We start from the raw sequence: 23,270 nt of genomic DNA, 5'->3' as shown, positions 1-23,270 counted from the left end.
GGAGTTGAAATCAATTCAAAGGAAAGTTTGTAATAGTATTATTCTAAAATAAAAGATAGTGTTCATTGGAGAACAATAAATAGATTTCAACAGCAATATGGATCATATAAAATACTTTCATTTTATTTTGTTAGTTAAAATAACTCAAACAGCTAACAAGCTTACCTTCACAAGAAACACCTTTGACTCTTGCAAATCCTCTAGGGCAGGCAGTATCTGTAAGAAAAAAGAAGAAACATTTAGAGAAATACACACACACACACACACACACACACACAATTACACAAGTTAATTTAGAAGAGGATAAAAGCACAGTTTTAAAAAGGGGGAAATTTGCTACCAGCTATATTAAGGAAAAATGTACTTAGAGAGTGATTGTTGGAATAGTAGAAAATAAGACTGATATTGTAAATCCCACTACCCTAGTAACAAAATATTTCATGCTCTATTAATTAAATATATATTAATAAATCTATGACAGATTTGCATGTATTTACTTATTATCCCATTTCTCCCATTTCAAAAGAAAAACTGGAAGTATACTCAGTATTTTCCCCTAATATATACATCTGATTATAACTTTACAAAAACACACTTTTATAAGTATGGGTGTTTGTACATGCATACCTGTGCATATCCAGATTAGGTAGGACTTCAGATTAGAAGAGAAAAAATATTTATTAAATTTATAAATATATAACATATATATATTTATGATATAATAATATCCTCTAGAGCACATGGGTGGTTTATGCATCATGTGTCAATATCTCCTTCAAGCAGCTGCAACTTTTATCAGGATCATGCAGCTGCAGCTGCTGTACAATGTTAGGAGGATGTTTTTGATTTACGAAATGATTGAAAAATGCCATTTTTCCTTTGAATGCAAATTTTTGTATACATACAAACACACACACACACACACACACACACACACACACAAGTTCTGGCAATGGTCACTCATGATCTTATCACCTCTCCCACTTCATACACTATGTGGGTCTGAAGGCTACTCTGAAAATGTAAATGTATAACTGCGAATGCATGAAGGTCAAGTGGGACTCTTTAGTACAGAGGTTCACAACCTTTTGGGCACAAGGGACCATTCCTGTGGAGAAAGGGTTTTCTGCAGACCGGAGAGTGTGTGGTTTTGTGGGCTGTCTGCATCCCATGGATGGGACTTTGCTTGTTTGTGTGGATCGGCTGCTAGCATGCTGTGGCCCAGTACCAGTCCACGGACCGGGGGTTGGGGACACCAGCTTTAGTATATCCATAAACCCCTGTAAAGGAGACATTTTTTTGGCTATAAATTGGTTCAACATACAAGTGCCTTAAGACTTGGTTACCTGCGAGACCATTTACTCAGATACAATCTGCCCGCCAAAGGCAAGTCTGAAGAAAGCTTGCTGACATTCACCATATCCAATGAGATATGGTGGAAAGAATTTGAAGAAAAAAACTTTTCAGGAACACCCAAACATCAGAAATAAGACCTGTAGCTTTACTCCTGATACTCAAAAAGCTGCCAAAAACACAGCATTTTAGAAAAGCATTTGGGACTACAGAGTGAGGGACATTTTTATATTGCTGTACTACAGATAGTCCTCGACTTATGACAAGTCACTTAGTGACCATTCAAAGTTATGACAGACCTCTCCAAAAACTACTTACAGACTAATTTCAAAGTTACAATGGCTGCACACTCCCCCAGAGTCCTGTGATTTCATTTGGGTCCTTGGCAACTGGATCACATTTATAGTCATTTGCAGTGTCCTGTGATCACATGACTGTGATCTTTTAATTTATTTTTGCAAATTTCAGGTGTTTACTTCTGGTTTCCAGCAAAAAAAGGCCCATTGGGTAAAATGGATTTGCTTTATTATGTTTGATTAATGAGCACTACAAAAAAAATGTAGTGACCTACCTAACAACCACAATGACTTAATACTATGATTCTGGTCTCAATTACAGTCATAAGTCAAGGACTTACTGTAAGCTGTCAAAAATTAGAATGATTAAAGCAGCATAAATGCACCTGAAATAAAAAAATATCAACACATAAAAACTATAGATAGTCTTCAACGTACGACTGGTTACTTAACAACTATTGAAAATTACAAAGGATACCCCCAGGTTACTTAAGACCCATTTTTGAATTATTATGATTACCCCTGCCTCGGTCACATAATCATATATTGGGAACTTGGCAACTGGCTTATCTTTATGGCCATCTGCAGTGTCCCGTAGTTACGTTTATGTGATTGGCAGGTTTATAGCTTTTTTTGTTTCTAGCATTTACTTCTGGTTACCAGTAAAAAAATGGCCATAAGGGAAACTTGATTCACTTAAGAACAGCAGTGTTTGCTTAACAACCACTCCAAAGGATGTTAAAAAAAAAAAAAAAAATCAAGTCCAGTCACACAATGCCTTCACTTACAACCACAATTCCAAGCTCAATTATGGTCATAAGTTGAGGACTACTTTTATTTTAATTGAGAACTACATTACAATATTCAAAGAAAGATAAATAAAAAGTTTGCTTCAATCTACGAAAAAATCTAAAAATTAGAATTATATGTTTAAAAATGTAGGCAAACTGAAAGTATTCCATCATACTCTTACATATAAATAAGTTTATTAAATTTATGTGCTACCTATTGCATCAGAGATGACTTTGGGTAGCCTACAAACATTAAAACTAGTGCACATTAAAATAATAAAACAAAAAAATAACAGGAATAATTAATACTATTAAAATTTCAATACTTTTAACACCAAGTAAACTGTGTGGTATACATGTTCTACTGAAGCTGAAGTCTAATTAGACTATGTATGTATGTGATTTAGAGAACATCATGAAGTAGAAATCATACCAAATTCGCAACGCTCACAAGGGCTACCCCATGCAGCTCCCAGAGTAGCACAGCATTCTGATTTCAGAGTAGCTCCATTAAGGTTTACTTCACAGCGATTATCTTGGATGTTCAGCCAGCATGTTCCTTTCAGACTATCTACAGTAAATTAAAACACAATAAGGCCTTCCTAATTCTTCTGTGGTAAAGCATATTCATTATAACAAAATAACTGCTGATCATGTAGAAATTTACTGCTAGAGCCTTTCAAACTGGCTTGTCAAATTTTGCTGTTATAGTATTGCTATAAATGAGGCAATGATTTATATACCAAAAAACATTTGACAAAATACATCTAGAAATTTCTCTTTTGAAATCCCTCTTTCCTTTACTATTTTTTCCTTCTTTTCTTTTTCAGCATAATTACAAAAACATCTCCCTCTCTCCCAATTAGAACACAGAATATAGATTATAATGGGAGAATATAAAAAATGCCTTTATGCCTTTGACACCAGGGCAAGGTCAATACAAGAAACAATCGCTTTAGCTCGTGATGAGTTTCAAAGAAACACAAAGGAGATAAAAGAACATTGTTTTTTAATTTTAATCTCACAAACCCAGAAAATAAACACAGAGAAGGAACCAGCAACTCAGGAAACAGAAGGAAAAATAGAAAATGCTGACATAAACATTGAGGATCTGAAGAAAGAAAATTGTGACCAGACTCAGATAAATGAAGACTTAGAAGACACAATGAGAATATTGGAAATGGAGCAGACATTCTACAAATCAAAGTCTCAGAACTTACTAGACGATAAGGAAGGAGACCTGATGGAATGGAAGAGAAAGCTGTCAATAGAACTGTGGGTAATTGGAGAAGGAGGGAGGCTATTTAATAAATATCAACGGGCCGATTCTTCCAAAAATACCTTAACTAAATTGATTCTCTTGTCTCAAATAATATATACAAAAATAGAGGAAGAACTATTTGATGATCCAAATGTACTGACTTGGAAATTTAGTTGGCAAAGGAAGAAAGCTAGAGTAAGACTAAAAGAAACAGAAGCTTTGACCTGTTAGAGGGAATATTACATTATCAATTCAATGTTTGAATATGGTTAAGAATAGATTGTTAGAAATAGAAATATTACTATAATTAGATAGATAGGATTTGTAATCAGAATATCATATCTTGGTATAAAAAAGGAAAGAAAATATATTAAGAATTTTGAATAGGGGAAACTTTTGGTTACCCAAATATAACTTGTTTTGAAATTATAAATGATTGGGATATTTTGAACATGGATAGGAAATTAAAATTGTAAAAAGCGAAAACAAGATGTAGACTGAATAAATGGATATTGAATGCAAATGCAGTTAAGATATGTTTTGGTTAGAAAGGCTATTTTAAACTGACATTATTGACATTTTTAGAAAAATATAATAAATATCGATAGGCAATTCTATATTTACTTACAATAATAAGAATCGTATTTGCTTAGCGTGGAAAAATATTTATTACTAGAAGGGAATTAGAACTGAAAAAAGTGAAAATAGGATATAGATTGAATAAATGGATAATGAATGTAAATGCAATTTGGTTAAAAATATTTAAACTGACATTACTGATACCTTTAGAAAAATATAACAAATGTTGATAGGCAATTGTACATTTATTTACAACAATAAGAAATGTATTTGCTTAGTGTGGAAAAATGTCTATTACCAGATGAAGAGAGGATGTATTGGAGGGTGTAATATTGGATTAAGTATGAAGAAGCTTGCATGTACCATGAAATTACTAATGAACCCAGTCATCACGTTAATTAGGCACTTGATTGTAAAAATAGAAAATCAATAAAATATTATAGATAGATAGCTAGATAGCTAGATATAGACAGTCAGACAGACAGACAGACAGACAGACACCAGGTAAGATGTTGTCTATATGCTACTGTTCATCTATATTATTTCTTGGATATTACCATATACTCTTCTTTTCTCTTTTAAGGACTATTGTCTAAACACAAATTAAACAATTCATATTTTTTTAAAAAAGAAACCATTATACTCACCAATACAAATGAAGCCCGTAGAGTCTAGTTTGCTGCCAGATAAACATTCACAGATGAAAGACCCAAGATTGTTCCTGCAAGCACCATTCACACAAGGACTACTTTCACATTCGTTTATATCTATAATCCAGAAGGAAACAGGTCAGACTTACTGTATGTTTCTGGAAAATATTATAATGTATGAATCTTGCCATGAACCACATTATGCCAGAATGTCTGGAAAATGTGTTCACTGATTTAAGAAAAGAGTTAAATGTCTGTAATGCAGAGAATGTATGGCAGGCAGATAACAGTGCCTGCATAATTTTGTAAGTGATAATTAATTGGTTACCTCAAATAACCTAGAAATATATAAGAATTTCAGCTGAAACAGTTTTTCCAGAATAACTGTCTTGTGAGAAATCAAGAATACTTTTTAATGGAAGCAGCATGGTCTATGCAGCAATATGTCCAAAAAATTGTTTTTTTCATTTATGGCTCCATAAAGCTTTAAGGTATTTTAAAAAACTATATAAACTAAATGTAATTGTGTTGTGACTCCACTCACTCAGCCACAGTTTGGAAAATAATACTCTATAAGAGGAGGGGGGGGGGAGATGGCAGTAATTTATATTTACTTTTTCACATTCTCTTTTATTTTTTTCCACAATGTTTTGAGTCCCCAATGGCCTAATAGCCAGAGGAAGAAATATACAAAGCACCTCCCACTGCTTTTAACTGCTTGATCCCATCCCATTTTATCTTGAGCTTGTATGAAATTCTAGACTATGGAGGAGGGGGATTTCTGAGTTTAAAATTCTTGAAACTACCATTTTGAGTTCAGAATATTTTAATATACCTTAAATTACAAAGAAAATGGAATACAACCAATTTATGATTTAATGCACCAGACATTAACACAACCAGAATCTGTCCATCTGTCCATCCCTAAATTCTATCAGCAATTCAATCTGGAGAAGTATCAACTTGGATAAGATGCTGAAAACTTTCAATTTTACCTAATCTAAATGTAAATTATATAGTATAATGTTGGCAAATTTCTCAAGAGGGTAGGTGGAAATGGGGAATCTGTATTTATATCCTGTGGTCACATCTAATAATTAGAAAGTGAGTCTTGTGACTTTGGCCAAGTAGCCTTTTTTTGGTGCCAAATGAATAGAGGTTTTTTCAGTCTTCTCCTTCTTCCTTTCTCTTCTGCTAACTTCACACACATTTAGTGTTTAGAAACTCTCATAAATTTAAAAGATTGTCAGGGGTGTGGAGAAAATTTGCCCTTTTAAAATATGTCCAGTTTAAGTGAACTGTAAATGTCTATGTTTTTATAATTTTATATTTCTAGACATATTATTAATTATAGTAAACCTATCAAGCTCAACTGTCTGATGGTGTTAGAACCACCCAGATCTAGGAATATTTCATCTTTAGCACTTTCCTATTCAAGGGTGGTCAGACAAGACTTTTGCAGTTTCATCAGTTGTGCCCTAGATTGGGGGACCTTCCAGACACTCATGTCCTGGTCACCTTACAGCTCAACTACTAAAAAGCACTCTAATGAGTCTACCCTTGAAGACCACTTGTAAGCTTCAACTGGTCCAGAATGCAGTTGCATGGACAGTGATGGACGTGTCTCTATATGCCCATATAACACCTCTTTTTTGCAAATTGCACTGGATGCCAGTTTGCTTCTAGGTGCCATTAGAGATGCTGGTTGCTACCTTCAAAGGCCTACAATTGCATAGAGCCTGGTTACTTGAGGGACCCGTCTCACATAATATCTGCCTGCCTGATTCAAGGTAGTAGAGTTTGCATACTCCAGGTTCATTCAGTTAAATAATGCCATCTATTGGGTGCTAGAAGCATGCCTTCTTGTAGTAGCACTTGCTGTCTGGAATGAGATTCCCCCAACATTCAAGTAGTCCCACCCTACTGGAGTTTTGAAGGGCCCTGAAGACCTGGCATTAGATATGTGATCTCTGCCATCTTTGTACTATTTTTGTTTTGTGAGGTTTCTTGTTTTAAAGTTTTAAATGATTTCTAAACTCAGATATGCTGGGACTTGGGTGGCATATAAATTTGATAAATTATGGTTCATCACAGTCAGCCAAATGTTTGGACTGGATTTGAGTACCAATATTGTTGGGTACACTATTTGTAAACACTATGGAGCAATATATAAGTCGAAGTGCTATTGCTATTTGCCGCTTTTATGGATGAATTGAGTCCTTCCCAAGGGCCTGGGATAGGCAGATGTTGATGTCTGATGGTTAGAAGTATCATTGCAGGATGTATGTGTTCCAAATACAGCTACCATTATTATTATTTACTAAGGGCAATAGTATACAAACCTATTAAGACAAGTCCTATTCTTATATGGTTTGGATTATACTGTTGCATTTTTCAATACTCTTATTTTCTTTGTTTTAATGTGCCCTTGAATATTTTAAATATTTGCTTCATCAGATTAAATAAGAACTAATTAACATTATTTAAAATAAAAAAAAATTATGACAACTTTCATTTCTACTTCTCATAGATTTAAACCCAGATTATTCAATATTTTAATACTCTTATAGGAGTTTACAATCATCTGGATTTAACTTTGCTTAGAACAGGTTTTGGGAGAATTTATTACTTAATAAAACGTTAAAGAAAAAAAAAGATTATCAAGATTATAAAAAACCTATTTTCCACTGTAATTTCTAAAACATTAAAAACTTAGTTTAGCTGAATTTTCTTCTTCTATAAAAGTAACTTGTGTTATTTTCTTCTTGAGGGTCAAAGTTAACATCTGAAATGTTCCTTGTGATTACATTACAATGATTTATGTATTGTTGTTTGTGTTCTGGATTCATGTATAACAGCGTGAACATGTTTATAGCTACAGCTGTTCTTTGAAGCTAAATATCAAGATAAACAGATACAGTTAGCATCTCTTTGTTGTAGTATTTCAGCCTTTAATAAATTCTCCATAGTACTAAAATATTATAACACATACACAACCATTTGAACTCCCGACAAAGGGCAACTTCAAATATCCTGCAAACTGATTTCCTTTAGCTTTGTCTCCCTATTGTCTTCTACATGCACCAAATCTACCTTGGACAGTTTCCCCCAACTCTCTGAAACAGACTTCAGGGTCTATAAAGAGAAAATTATCCATCTGGTGGACAGCTTTTAGAATATGGCACGCAGTACAATACTAAAAATGTTTATTTAATGCAAGTTCTCCCAGAGTTCAATATAATCTACTTTCATTTGAACAGAATTATGTTACATAAAATAACCCTGTTGCAATGTTGCAACAATCTTACTGTGTACAAAACATACCATATATCTTTTTACATAAATATATTTATGTTTCCCAATTATACAATAGAAATGTTAGTTTTTAAAAGACTAGCAAGATTTTCAGTTAGTGTTCAAATTATTTTGACTATGATAGAAACTGGTTGTTTAGAGTGAACCAAAATATAGACACGTATAAGGAGTATGTGTTAATCATAAGATATGTAGAAATCAGGAGCAAAGTTTTCACTGAACTTTTGGGAAACCTCTGAGAAGGGCTGCTTCATTGGGACACTGATAAAATTGAAGTATCCCTGGAAATAAATTGTGAATTTCTATTGGCAACAATATGTCCCTGCTAAACAGACTGTTCTTTATTAACAAGAAAGTGTATTCCAATTAGGCATTTTCAATTTGTTGTAAGATGGTATATAAAATTATGATTCCATTGGCTATCATAAAGTCATTTCAGAACAAGAAACCATGTTCTTTATCAATATGGATCATCTTATGAGTCCTGCTCAGCTGTACAAAGTACCACTCAACTTTTAGCTGTGCAACAAAATTGCTATGCCACCATTTCATTGCGCTCACCACTTCAGAATTTGCTGATTTTCTGTACATTCGTCTGAACAGAACACACTTCTGAAACTGGGCAGTGGGCAAAGTGAAGGCATTCATCTCACCATTATCAACCGGAGGTGCCTTACTTTTCCATAGCAATATACTCCCTCATAGTAGATCAGTTCATCAACTGGAATTGAAGCAGTACTTTTCTACCATTATTGCTATGTATATGTATGTACAATTCAAATCATATTTTGCTTTGCATGCAGATTTTACAGGTTGTAAAAGTTCAGCAGATGTTAATGTTAGATAATAGTTTAGAAAGCTATTTAGATCAGGCTAACTTTGTAGTATATGATAATATTTCCAAAATATTAATAGCCTGAAATTCAAACCCAGTAATGTAGTTATCGTTGAATAGAATAAACACACTTCCAGAATATTTAGATAAATATGGCATGTCCCACCTTCACAAACAGCATTCAGAGGAATAGTTGCTCTGTAAAACAATCTGCCCATAAAAAACTAAAAAACTGATGCAACTTTACAAGTTAACTCCCAATTTAGTTCCAAATATGCCCTGCTTGTCCCAAAAAAATTATATTAGTATTTAGTGAATCAGACAGATTTGTCAATTTTAATGTCTCAAAAATTAAAAAATTAGCTTACAATTGGAGTTGAAAAATGAAGAATGAACAGCTTTGGCACTTTATATTTTTTAAAAGAAAGAAGTCAGATTGTAATCAAATACTTTATCTCTACTAATACTATCAATTTAAATTAATGAGAGAATTGATTAAACAACAGAATCTCTATTTTTCAATTACAAATTATTACCTTCGCATGTGTCAGTTTCACTGCTGAATATATATCCTTTTGGGCACACACAGCTGTAACTTCCAGGTGTATTTCGACAAAGGCCATTATCACATAACAATCGATTTACAAAACATTCATCAATGTCTAGGAAAGAAATTAAAAGTTCAAATTAGTTTATATGCTAGAAAATGTGTTCTTCTATGAGCAAACAAGCTATATCTTCATCCAGTACTAAGTTTTTCAATAATAGATTTTCTCACTTTAGAATATAATTGTGAAAAGTGTATGTTTTAATCTAATTAATTTATGATATGCAAAGTTAGGATTATTATTTGTATTATACAGTACATATTACCAAACTAGCTTTTATTGAAACGGATATTATATAAATATATAAGCTGAACAATTTTTCATGAATAGGGTTCATGAGTTCAAAATGTAAAAAATATGACTGAAACAACCATAAGCTTTCCACTAAATATAGTTGACAAATAGTCTGTTTAATATATTATGCAAATTAAAGGAGGAATTCTGTTTGCAAAACTAGAAATCATATTCACTGAAGGATAATAAAATTTTCTATACAGCCTCCTGTGCTAGTATGGTGGTATGGAGACTCCTGCATATAACTATAATAGATTTTGGGTGATACATATCTCAATTTTTTAAAAAAGGTCAGGGCAGAGGAAAAAGTTAGGCATTTCAAAAATAATTCCACGACTGAGGAGACCCTGAAAACCCCATGAATAAAATGAAGCCTCAAGACTATTGCAGGTGGTTTAAAAAAAAAAGACATGGATGGGTAGTTTAAAAAGAATAAAATATATACAAAAATAGAAAACAGAATATTTAAATATAACATGGATCCTTCCCTCAAATCTTGAACTTTGACATGGTTTGACTTTCCTCCCAATTTGTTATCATAGCATTGGAACTTAATATAAACAGGACAGCCTGAAGACCCATTTCTACAAAAGACTGTTAGAGAGAATGGAAATCAAAAGCTGCATTGAATTAGAAGATATATATATCTTTAAAAAGCTTGGCGTTTTTTAATTAAACTTTTTATAGTTTTAACTACCCTGGTGTTCATTTTATTTTATATATACATTGCTGCTCAAAGCACGAAGCTGAAAACACCAGCCTGAAGATGACGAATGGGACTTCATCGAAACGTCGCCAAGACACTTCCAATTTTACGCGGGAGAAAACCCGAACAACCAAAGACCTACATACAAATACCCGCGAAAACCTCAGAAAACATATATATATGTAGGTCTTTGGTTGTTCAGGTTTTCTCCCGCGTAAAATTGGAAGTGTCTTGGCGACGTTTCGACGAAGTCCCATTCGTCATCTTCAGGCTGGTATTTTCAGCTTCGTGCTTCAGCACGAAGATGACGAATGGGACTTCGTTGAAACATCGCCAAGACACTTCCAATTTTACGTGGGAGAAAACCCGAACAACCAAAGACCTACATACAAACACCCGCGAAAACCTCAGATATATATATATTATATATATATATATATATATATATATATATATATATATATATATATATATATATATGTGTGTGTGTGTTTTCTGAGGTTTTATAACATTATAACATGATAATGTTATATGTAAATAGTTCTTCAGTCCATATAGAAAATAACATCTGGAGTCAATTAATTATTTCCCAATAGCATGGTCCTCAATAATTATAGCTAAGCGAGATTTCTAAGTAGCTATGTACCTGAGAAAAATTCAAGATAAATATAATTGCTATAAACATAAACAAAAAATTTAGATAATACAAAATTATATAAGGCATGAAAGTCATTTCCACAGCTCAGCTAAACCAAGTAGGTGCCTTATTTGGTAGCAGTGATAGAAGAAGATGCAGGAGTCATTTTAGGGACAATATTGAAGCATCAATTCATACTGCGCAGAAAATTATTTATGATTTTTACTAAGAAAACCACATGGATAGAAAATATAAAATGAATGACAATATATTGTTATATGATCAGCTCCTCAGATTGGATGGTACTCAATAGGCCACTGAGGGAGAGCTGAGATTTTTCAAAGAACTAATGGTATGGCTAAACTAAAGCCTTCAAGTTGTCTAGTTGCCATATAATAGGCATGAAAGATGAATGTGATTTTAAAATTTAGAGAAAGAAACATCAATAACCTGTATTATGCTGTTGCACTAATTTGATTGCCAAAATGCAAAGGATCAGAACATCTGGTAATAAAAGAAAGGAAGACAGTGAAAAGATGGAACTAAAATTAAACCTAAAGAAGACAATGGATACAACAATGTGTTTTAGAACTGACAAGGTACATATCAAAGTGGATGATAGCTTCTGTGTTTTAGGATCAACTATCCACAATAAAGTAACAAATAGTCAAGAAATATGCTGTAAACTAGAACTTAATAGAGGAGCCATGAAGGCCTTGGAAAATAAATTCAGATGCCGTGATGCGTCTACCTTTATAGTATTTAGAATACAGTAATGCAAGCAATGGTATCTCCTATAACACTTTGTGGAAATGAAAGTTGGACTGTGAAGAAACAGGATAGGAAGAGTTCTAAAACTTTTCAACTTTGATGTTGGGAGACATCTGATAATACAATGGACAGCCAAGAAAACAAAGAAGTGGATCATCAAAAAAAAATCAACCCAGAATTCTCAAAACACAAATGATTAGTTTCAAATGATTGTATTTTAGACACATTGTGTGAGGATCTACCCCTCTGGAAAACATCAGGGAGAAAGATGACTCCATTTGTTCATGTTGTTATATGATACATAGTCAATAATTTATTGATAGTGATGATGTAGTAGAGTTACTATTCTTTCTGTGTATTCAAAATCTTAAGGTATTATAACAATTTCAAAATGAATACTATTCATATAACATACCAACACAATTTTGTCCTGAAACATCTGATTCATATCCACTGTTGCAGTTACAACGATAGCTGCCACGTAGGTTTTCACAAATCCCGTTAGAGCAAATATCAGGATCTAAAGCACATTCATTTATATCTGCAATAATAATATAATCTGTCAAAGAGTATATTTCGCAATATTTTTTATTAAAAATACCAATAATGTATTTATTACTCATGAAGTCAGCACAGGTTTATATTTAATATGAACATTAACAGAAAAAAATAAAAAAATCTTAATTAGAAATCTAGAGACATATATATTATTATTTTAAAATGGCATAATCAAAATATCCAACATATTACAATGTATTAAAACAGAATGAAACCAATAATATGTGGTTCTAAAGCAGTGGTTCTCAACCTTTTTAATGCCGCGACCCCCAACCAGTTGTAAGTCGAGGACTACTCAACCGGTCGTAAGTCAAGTACTACTCAACCAGTTGTAAGTCGAGGACTACTCAACTGGTGCAGCACCATTTGCAGAATGAGACTTTTGGCAGGCTCAGCAGAGCAGAGACAGCCTGGACAATTCCTATTGGCTTTTGAAAGCCAATAGAATTAGACTCTATTCAAGAGAGTCTATTCTATTGGCTTTCAAAAGCCAGTAGAATAAAAGGGAGTAGCACAGCTAAGGAAAAGGGGAAAAAAATGGCGGACTGCATTGTTTGGCGATCCCCATGAAATGGTCGTTTGACCCCAAATGGGGTCCCGACCCACAGATTGAGAACCACTGTTCTAAAGAAAAGTCTGTAGTTATTATAATAGTTTACATGCACAAGAATACAGGTAGTCCTTGACTTATCACCAGTTGCTTAGTGACCATTCAATGTTAGGATAGACCCCCAAAAAGGTACGTATGACCTGAATACAAAGTTCTGATGTCCCCCACCTGTGGTCACATGATCACATTTTGTGCACTCGGTCACTGGATCACACTTGCAGCTGATTGCAGCGTTTTACAACATATTTTGCTGGAAACCAGCATTTACTTTCCATTCCCAGCAAAAAATCCATTGCACACAATGGGTCTGTGTAATAACCATTAACAATTACTGCAAGCCAAAAAATCACATGATGATCCACTTAATGACCATTATGACTGTAATTTTGAAGCTTTAAGTCAAAGACTAGGTTTACTTAATATATATTTGTATGTGCATATTTTACCTCTTCCATCCACAGTAATTCCTACTCCTCCACTACAAAGGCCATGGAACTCAGCTTCACATGAGAAAATAAAAATAGTGAAACACAATATAATTAGAGCAACTATATTAAGTTTTAATATTTTTTAATATTTTACTAAAGTTAAATTCCTTGAAAATTCTGCTCTTGTTCATACACACCTCAACATAATTAATCCCATTCACTTATAAATAAAATAACATCAGAAAGACTTCCTAAAATAACAGTAACATAATTTTAGTTTTAATTTCCTACAGTTATTCTAAATAAGATAAATGTAGTCAAGTTTACACACATTACTTAGATGAAAGCAAACCTTCTATTACAATCAATAGATTATATCTTCATTTACACTGTAAATGAAGATATAATCATTTACACTGTAAATGGGGGTGGCCAGCTTGTTCATCTTCAGAATATTAGCGTGTGCTATATCACCCCAGCTCCACAGATTCCAAAATTTCTGGACAACTACACTACATTGTAATAGAGCAGTATCTCAACAAATAATTTACCATTGGCAAAATTGGTAAAATATGCTTCTCTGGGATGTAAGTATTACTGTCATAAAAACAAGTTGCAAAGTATTAGTTTTATATTCAATATGCTCTATTTTTATATTTAAAAAATTAACAACTTCCAAAATGTTTTCTTACCAAAATACTTAACTAGAGTCAGAGCAATTGATCTACAATAAAGAAATACACAGCATTCGCACACGCCATTTGCATGTTATGGAGCATGAGCAAGTAAATATTTGGGAACAGAATCCAGTTCAACATTTAGATCTAATTCAACTCAACTGCATTTAATGTTTGAATTAATTTATTATGAATGTCCTGTGTACATGCACTTTGCTTTCCACATTCTTATTCTGTGCTATATTGTATAATATTTTTGTTTATTAAAATTGAATTCAATCCAAGCAAGTTTTTTGTATATAAGCAGTGTGTAATGCTCTCAGGAATATAAACCTTAAAGGAGAACAGAGATCTATATTACTAGTGGTTTAAAGAGAAATAATTTTTCCTAAGAAAAACAAACATAAATATTAAAACTCCCACTAAAAAACAAAGAGATATACTTTGATCTGAAACTGATATGAAACAGCACTGAAAGCCCAGCAGAAAACAAATGTCTTGGACACATAATATAATATTTTGGGAGAAAGAAAAAGAAGGCTTTCCCTCTCTTTGCTTGCAATGCTAATAAAAAATGGTAGTAGGTTTTTCATTAAAAAAACTGCTTTTAAAAAATACTGAGCAAGATTTATAATCCATCATTTGTTTACAATTTATTATTCATATCAGGTATTAAGTTCAAAATGATATCCCATTACCTGAATTCTTGGCAGGACATGGGTGGCATGGTTCGCCAAAGCCATAGTCTAAATTGGCACAGCAACATTCAGATTTTGTCACTGCTCCAGGAAAAGGGCGAATACATACCCCTTTTTTGATTCCACCATAGCATGTGCTTCGCATATGAGTGTCTAAGAAAAGATGGGAAAAACAATACATAAATTGTCTTATTCCATGATGATATAAAGAAGCATTCTCATTTAGAAATGAATCCAATTTTTACATCTAAAATGTATGGATTCATATGGAATTCAAGACTTAATTTCTGTAAAATTCTATACCAGTCAAATATTAACATCCAGCTGTGATTTATATAATTACTGTTTCTAAGTGGGCATTCTATCTATGTTACAAGTTATTTCTTAAGTAGCATACTGAAGTTTGTCAATTAATTTTCTGGAGAAAAACATGCTATTTCAGATATGAATGAATCCACAGTTCTGCCATATGTAACTTATTACTTTCTTTTTAATCAAAGAAATATTTGTTGCAATAGATGATAATATTCAACTGAGCTTGACAAATTTCAAAAAAAAGGTTAAGCAGGGTTGGACCCAATTGACACTTGAATGGAAAACCATGAGTAAATCTCAAGGCTATAGGTTAAACCTAAAATGTTTTAGTGGAAAAAAAGTAGAAATAAAATACTTACCTACACAAACTCGTCCATCAACTCCAACAGCTAGTCCAGGTGGACAATCACAACGAAATGATCCTTCTGTATTAATGCAGTGACCATTCATGCAAATACCTGGAGTCTTGCATTCATCAATATCTATTACAAAAAGAAGAAAAATGTACACATAATTAAATTTAGTACTCTCTATGTGAACGCCAATAGATCGGATTGCTTAAAAAAATCAAAAATCCTATTAAGTAATATAGAATTGCTTGATAAACAGTTAATATGGCTTTTTTTCAGTCAATGAATATTTCCTACCATTTTTAAAAATGTTCACTATGCTACATTTATAATCATATAACCCTGTGGTCCCCAACCTTTCTGGCTTCATAGACCAGCAGCAGTGGCAGCAGGTAGGAAGTAGTTTTTGCACATGCAACCTTGATCTTGCACATGCACAAATGAAGCTTTGCATGCTTGCCCCTGCTTCCATGGTCCAGTTCCCAAAGCCATGAATTGGTACCGGTCCTTGGCCCAAGGGTTGGGGACCCCTGATATAACCTACACCCTAATGCGGTTGAGCACTTGAGAACCATTTTTTAAAAAACTATTTTCTGCAGCCAAGAATAAATCCATATTGTCATAAAGGAATTAGAAATGAATGGGGCCAATTAACTCTCTTTCTTTTATTTGATATTTAAACTTATCCAACATCTTAATGAATGAAAGAATGAAAGAAACAAAGTGTCATTGATTTTCTATTGAATTTTATCAGTGCAGATAAAATTGGTGGGATCCCAGATAGTCCATAAAAAGATTGTCTCTATGAAGTATTCTTACTTATGTTATAAATGACTATTATGTGTAATTAATTCTCCATGATTGTTCAACAACTATTATTGAAAACAATCTGGTTTAAAATTATATGTAGCTCCAGCGATGTTATCTGGTTTTATTTCGGCAATTTCATTAAACATTTTAACAACAAAAAGACAGCATATGCATGCTATAAATAATAAAGATTTTCATTACACTTTCAAATGCAGAAAACACATCACAAATAAGAGTTGCTGGCAGTCAAATGGTACAGAAATTTAAATTTAGTATTGTTGTTATATTAGTATAGAACTTTTTATACAAATACTGGTCTCATCAAGATAGGTATAATATATATACCAGTACAGTAACGTCCATTAAGAGCCAGGACAAACCCAGGTTTACAGATGCACTTAAAACTGCCATCCTCATTGATACACATTCCATTTAAACACATGTTGGTAGTTGTACATTCATCATGATCTGAAAAATAAAGCATTAGAGATTACAATTGAAATAACATCTGAAATTGTAAATCCCAAAAGATTTTTTTTTCTACTCAGAAATAGGGTTCTTATCTAATGGAAACTGCTGATGCAGGACAAAAAGATAGGACTTTTTAAATTAATTTTCCTCCTTGTCCCAATCCCATTGCCCCACACTTCAAAACTTGACAATATCCAATATAATTTCCTAATCCATGGAGTGCGCATCTTTAGCAAGGCAATTTGCAAGCTTTTCTCAGGAAATTTGCATCTCTCATTAGCAATAAATGTGAGCAATTATGATAAAGCAAAGCTATTAATTCAGAGCTCACTTAAAATATAAAATAAAACAAGAAATGCATACCAACACAGTTTTTCCCATCAGTTGTCAGTTCAAAGCCAGCATTGCAAATGCACTGGAAGCTTCCATCAGTGTTCACACAACGACCATTCTTACAAAGGACACCATTCTGAATACACTCATCAATGTCTGAGAAAAACAAATAAAAGTAAATGTTTCAATAACCAGCTATTACTTTATTTGCAAGAGTTTTAAGACTACCTTCTTCTCTATAAATCATGGGAACCTAATTATTTTGTGACTCAAGAGCCAGATGTGGACAGAGGCGAGAGATGGAGCAGCAAGAAATAAAATGGATTTCGCAAAGCATAAAATGGGTATTTAATATAAAAAACACATGTTTTAAACCCCTTAAAATTTTCAAATAAATTTATTCCTTATGTCCGCCACTTTGTCACTATCTTTAAAACCAAAAGTTTTAAAACCACTGACCAAAAATTACTGCCAGATTAAGAAAAAGCACAAGTAAGTTTTTCTAACACAAATAAAGTTAACTGCAAAACTAAGCCATGACTCTGACCAAGGATTAAAACAATCAAGATTCTGTTCTCCACATATCAGTTGCCTTCATTGCATTAAAAATAATGCATGAGACACCATTAAATCAGGACTCTTTAATCCATACCCATATTGAGGCCCTAACTTGGATTGTTACATTTTCCCCCAAATCATTCCCACTCCCAGTGGTATAGTAGGTTAGGGGCTATTTTGAATAAGTGTTCTTGTCTTGAACAGGAACTTCTGCTGAACTTTGCTGAGTATGAATTCCCCTCTGGCTACCGTATGATAACTTCTGGAATAAAACAGATAACCATATTTAGAGCAATTTTTGTTCTAGTAACCATATGTTTGCACTGTATACACACCTATGAGAAATTATACTAATTGCAACTTCCAGAATTAAGCATGACTGAAGAAAAAAAAGCTGGATATGCAGACATATTATTATCATTAATTTTTATTATCTAAATCAGGCAGGTCAAACTCGCGACGTCAAGTGACATCACGCAACGTATTGGGCCGGTTTTGCCATTGCCGGCAACGGGGTGGGCGCAGCTTTCACGTGACGTGTCCGACCCACGGGCTGGCAGTTTGACTCCCCTGATCTAAATGGAGCACTCAAAGCAGAAAGAGTGTTACAGCCTTTCAAGTTTAAAGTCTCAGGATATCCTGGATACATCTGAGATCGTACTGAAATCTGAGCTCTCCTAATCAGTAGAATACGCTTTATCACTTGAGTCCAATATATGCTAAGAATCAATACACCTGTTAACATAATTTTAATGCTATTATCAAGATCAAAATAGGTCTAGAAGCTTCTTCAGGTTTTTTTTAGTGCTTTTCTGTCAAATGTTAATTTGAAAAAAAATGAAAACTGTGGTTGGAAAAAAGGGTCACTGAAATCTTGTTAACAGAACCAGTAACTGTTTTATTATAACTGTACATATGGAATGTTGCTTTACTTTTTCATGGTTCATTCTCAAAATGAGATACATGTGTGTAGGATCACTGGAGTTAAACACGATACATTTTGTCAAATTTTGCTTCATTATACCCTAAATTTAATTAAATATCTGCAAACATTAAATATTGTCATGGTTTATTGAACAGACAAAATAATCTTGCTTTCAGAATTGAATAAGGATCAAACTCAAATCCAAGATAAGCATATATTAAATTGATAATGTGCAAATAACATTTCCATACCAATGCAAGCCTGCTTAGTAGGTGTTCTTTGGAAACCTATATGGCATTTGCAATAATAAGAGCCAGGTGTGTTCACACAGTCTCCATTAGGGCATGGATTTGATATACACTCATCAACATCTGTTGGCATCAGAAAGGAATGTAATCAGATTTCATAATTTATACATAATAGCTTTTTTAAAAAATAAAATACAGCATTTCATAAACAAATACAATTAACTTACATCAATCACAAACTAATTCAGTGCATCATTTTAAAAATAAGAGAATAATTCTCAAACTAAAGCAAACTTAATATAAACTATTTTAAAAATAGAAAATATTTAATTCCATGCAAATAAAATCTTCAAAAAGAAAATAATCGAATACAAACCTTTACATAAACTACTTATTAACATTGATTACATTCTCATTTTTTTCTGTTGTTGACTCTAGAAATCTTGTTATAGAGATTTAAATATACTGATTTTTTAATAGAAAATGATTAACAAAGCAAAATACAGTATCATAGAAGTCAAGTAACATTAAAGGATTCCCTAGTCATAGATCTTTATTCTATAGGAAAGCTATTGCTGAAATAATTGTGAGCTGCACTGTGCTTGCAGACACTTCCTTGTGATGCTGTCAGGTTTCCTGTTCCACTTGATTTTAAAAAATTAAGCTACTTCATTTGTTTAAAAAAGTGAATGAAGCAACCAGCTTTCTGCAGAGCAAACTGCAGAGAATCCAGCACTTTCTTTTCCCAACAGTACTTCTGCCAAGAAGCACTGTGGAACAAAAAATATTCTTTAAAAGTGACTAGCCCAATGCTTTGTTTGGCAATGTGCCCATTTCTAAAGTGTGTTTAGAAACAAATAATATATGTGCTAAGTCCAAAAAGGCACACTCATCTACGAGAGAACCCAAAGCATCTTCTCAAAATGTCAGATATATGCGTCTGGCTAGAAAAGGACACATAGCCAATCTCATGCTTTTTATACACATTAGTTTAAATGAATACACATTTATACCTTGTTTTTGAATGAAACACATTAAAAGATTGAACATACTGTATAATATTGAACATATAACATTTACAATATAAGCTTTTATTTAAGGCAGTGATATTTATACAACAAAACAAGGATCATTCCTGGTTAAACCAAGATCATGACAAGTATAGATTCCTCCTTAAAATGGGAGAAAGGTGTAAAATTAAAGAACCCTTCTCTTGCTGAAATTTATAGGTTGTAAAATTAAAAAACAATTATCCTTCATTGTAGATTTCAAACTAGCCAACAGATTAAAACTTCCTTATCAATTTGCAACAGTGGTATTTGAGATGCAGGATAAAAGTTCAATACTCAATTAAATAATAATGGTCAAATTCACAAGGGTGGTTTCATTTGAGCTACTGGATCTGGACCACAAAGACCTAATCAACACTGGATAGTGGCAAAAAGTAAATCAGCTTTTGATGCCATCTCATGGTTATCCAGATTTTTGGCAGCACAATCAGGTAATCCTAATTTCATTACAGATGTGAAACAAATCAAAGCATCTTAAACCCTTCAAAAATTAATCTCTTGAAAATGATTGTTCTATTATCTTGAACACTTTTTTTTAACTAAATGGCAATAATATTTGAACACTATCACTAGTGTCCACTTTTCCTGAATGGAAATAAGCGAGTCCTAGCAGCTAAATATAGCACAATATGCCACATAACATCTCATTCAACAATTGCAGTCCCAGCTCCCTGTTGCAATTGTTAGGCAACTGCATTAGTTGTTGCACAGATAGAACAAAAGAGCTGTCTGCCTAAGGAAAGGCACACAGCACCCCTCTGTGAACAGAAGGGAATTGCAGCATTTTCTCCAGACGTATGCATAGAAAGGTATTAAAATTAGATATTAAAAGGTATTAAAATTCAACAAAACTAAATATAATATTAGAAAGCTAGACAGTGTCTACTCATATTTCTATTAAGTCTGGTTTGTCACAAATATGATACATGTTGTATCTAATAAGAATGGCATAAATAAAATTTTATAATTGCTATTATTTAACTTGTAATATACTGGTGGGCACAGAGTATTTATGAAACATAAATGTTATCTAGCATAAGCCTCCTAGCAGGTGCAATATATACAAGTGTATGGTGGTTTTCAAGGTAGATTCTGTAGAAGAGATGCCATACAGAGTGTGAGCATACTTGAAGTTAAACTGTGCCTTGATTGTTATTGTGGCATATGTGCCAAAGTGTACCCAGATTATCACCAGGGCTTTTTTTGTCATAGAATGCACTGGAACAGAGTTCCAGCACCTTTTTTCAACGGATTTTCCAGAGTTGCGTTCTTTTCCTATTGTTTCCCTTTCTATCCTCGTTTGTTTTTGAAAATGCCCCACTGGTGGTACGGTACGAGCAGGGTCCCCTCCAGCACTGTCTGCCTCCTCTAGGAGGAGCCATGAGGTGCTGGAGCACCACAGCCAGAGCATAGCTTGATTGGCTGGGTCGGACCATGTGGTGTGGAAGCGATGGTGGCGGTGGGAGACACGTACTGTAAACATGGAGGCCATCTTTCACGAGAGGGTGAGTAAGCCTTTTGCCTTCCCTTACAGAAAGTGAGGTGTGAGGTTAAAAAGAGGCGAAGCAAGAGGAAAGAAAAGCAGCTGGCATGGAAGCTTGCCTGACAGCAAAACTTTGCTGTTTCAGTTCCTTGGGTAGTTCAAAGGCTAGGATGTCTACGAAAATCTCCTTTTAGTCTTTTATACTTTATATTCAAACTGCTAAGGGGAAGAATAAGAATAAAGCCAATGTCGTGATTTGGAGGTATTATTATTAATAATAATATATATTAATTATGTATTGGTTAGATGTAAAGGTAGACCTACAGTATGGGTTTAACTTGAAGGTAAATTAAAAGTAATCTGTTCACTGAGAAAGTTTCAACCTTAATTTGTTTCAAGTCAATATCCATATTAAACTTCAAATGTAAATTTTTCCACCTTGTTTGACAACTTCTTAAAAATAATTCAATCTTTTACAAGCAACCAAATTTTGTTTTATTGGGCCAATTTCATTCCACATAGAAAGCTGACATTTCCACTCATTAAACTAAATGGGCATGCCAGTGGTAAATGTCCCAAAAGATTAATAAAATGCCTTCTTGTAATTTAAAGCCACACAGTGCATGGTAACATTAATAGTATTAACTTACCTTGAACAAAATCCTAGTCTTTTAGATGCACTAAAAATTGAAGGGGTTTTTTTTCAGCTACAAAGGCAAGCCTTTTAGGGTAGGAAAGGCAGGTTGTATGACGTATGTGAATTCTGGCACTTTTTTTTTTTTTTTACAAAAAAAGAGCTGATTATCACTATCTTTTCTATTAGCATGAAATGCTACATAAACAGAGAATTTTATTATAGTCACTGACCAGAATAGAATACAGTATTGTATACAGTTATGTCTAAGTCCAGTAATTTACTTTATATCTTTTCTTTGGAGAATAAAATGAATTTATAAATAAAATTGAAAAAAACTAAAATGAAAGAATAACTACAGGAAGAGAAGGGACTTCAGAAAGAGAAGAATATTAGAAAATAGATAAATCCTCCAACAAGAATGAAAGGAAAATGGATGTAAGGCAAAAATATATAAGCGTTGCTTGTGTCTAAGTAAAAAGCATTATTTTACAGTATGCTATAGAAGTATGTGGAACTGTTATTTTATTTTATATTTTCTTTTATTTTCTTGTTATATTTTCTTTCTATTCAGATCAATGAATACAGAATAAGATCAAACCTTCCTTGTCTTTTAAGTAAAAAAAAAATATCCAGAAAAAATTATATGAAATCACATTGTGCTTTGACATCTTTATAATTTCCCCATCATACTACTCAAACTATCCTATTACTGTTCAATATTTTCTGAACACTTTCCTACCAAGCACTTTTATATTCTAACTTATATGGGAATTTATTACAAAATATGTTATTTTGTTCTGTCCAGATAAGCCTGTTACTTCAGAACCAATATTTCTATGGAGCTTTATAAATTAATTCATAAATATGGAGTTGGAAATTTGGAGGTAGTAACTGAACTATGTATTAGGAGTAGCTTCTGAGCATATTCTACTAGTTCAGTATATACTTCCTTTATAAATTTGTTCAATTATCTGATTACCTAGATACTGCAAAGGCTTTCCTG

The 23,270-nt window shown here is 33.1% G+C and overlaps 1 protein-coding gene across 2 annotated transcripts in view; it reads right to left on the bottom strand.

The window, feature by feature from the left end:
* Nucleotides 1–23,270, bottom strand: part of FBN2 (fibrillin 2) — a 130,460-nt gene that overhangs the window by 61,992 nt on the left and 45,198 nt on the right. For both annotated transcript variants that reach the window (XM_039355641.1, XM_039355639.1), the window contains exons 12-22: nucleotides 19,081–19,200; nucleotides 17,377–17,502; nucleotides 16,888–17,010; nucleotides 15,742–15,864; nucleotides 15,068–15,220; nucleotides 13,711–13,764; nucleotides 12,512–12,637; nucleotides 9,617–9,742; nucleotides 4,928–5,047; nucleotides 2,874–3,011; nucleotides 166–216 (exon numbers count right to left, since the gene is read on the bottom strand). In XM_039355641.1, coding sequence (XP_039211575.1) covers nucleotides 166–216; nucleotides 2,874–3,011; nucleotides 4,928–5,047; nucleotides 9,617–9,742; nucleotides 12,512–12,637; nucleotides 13,711–13,764; nucleotides 15,068–15,220; nucleotides 15,742–15,864; nucleotides 16,888–17,010; nucleotides 17,377–17,502; nucleotides 19,081–19,200 — 1,260 coding nt within the window. The remainder of the gene's footprint in view (nucleotides 1–165; nucleotides 217–2,873; nucleotides 3,012–4,927; nucleotides 5,048–9,616; nucleotides 9,743–12,511; nucleotides 12,638–13,710; nucleotides 13,765–15,067; nucleotides 15,221–15,741; nucleotides 15,865–16,887; nucleotides 17,011–17,376; nucleotides 17,503–19,080; nucleotides 19,201–23,270) is intronic.

The sequence above is a fragment of the Crotalus tigris genome, unplaced genomic scaffold (assembly GCF_016545835.1).
Source record: "Crotalus tigris isolate CLP2741 ecotype Arizona unplaced genomic scaffold, ASM1654583v1 scf7180000018710.371113, whole genome shotgun sequence".
Lineage (NCBI taxonomy): Eukaryota > Metazoa > Chordata > Lepidosauria > Squamata > Viperidae > Crotalus > Crotalus tigris.
The sequence above is the reverse complement of the archived record's forward strand: the minus strand, read 5'-3'. Positions and strand labels throughout refer to the sequence as shown.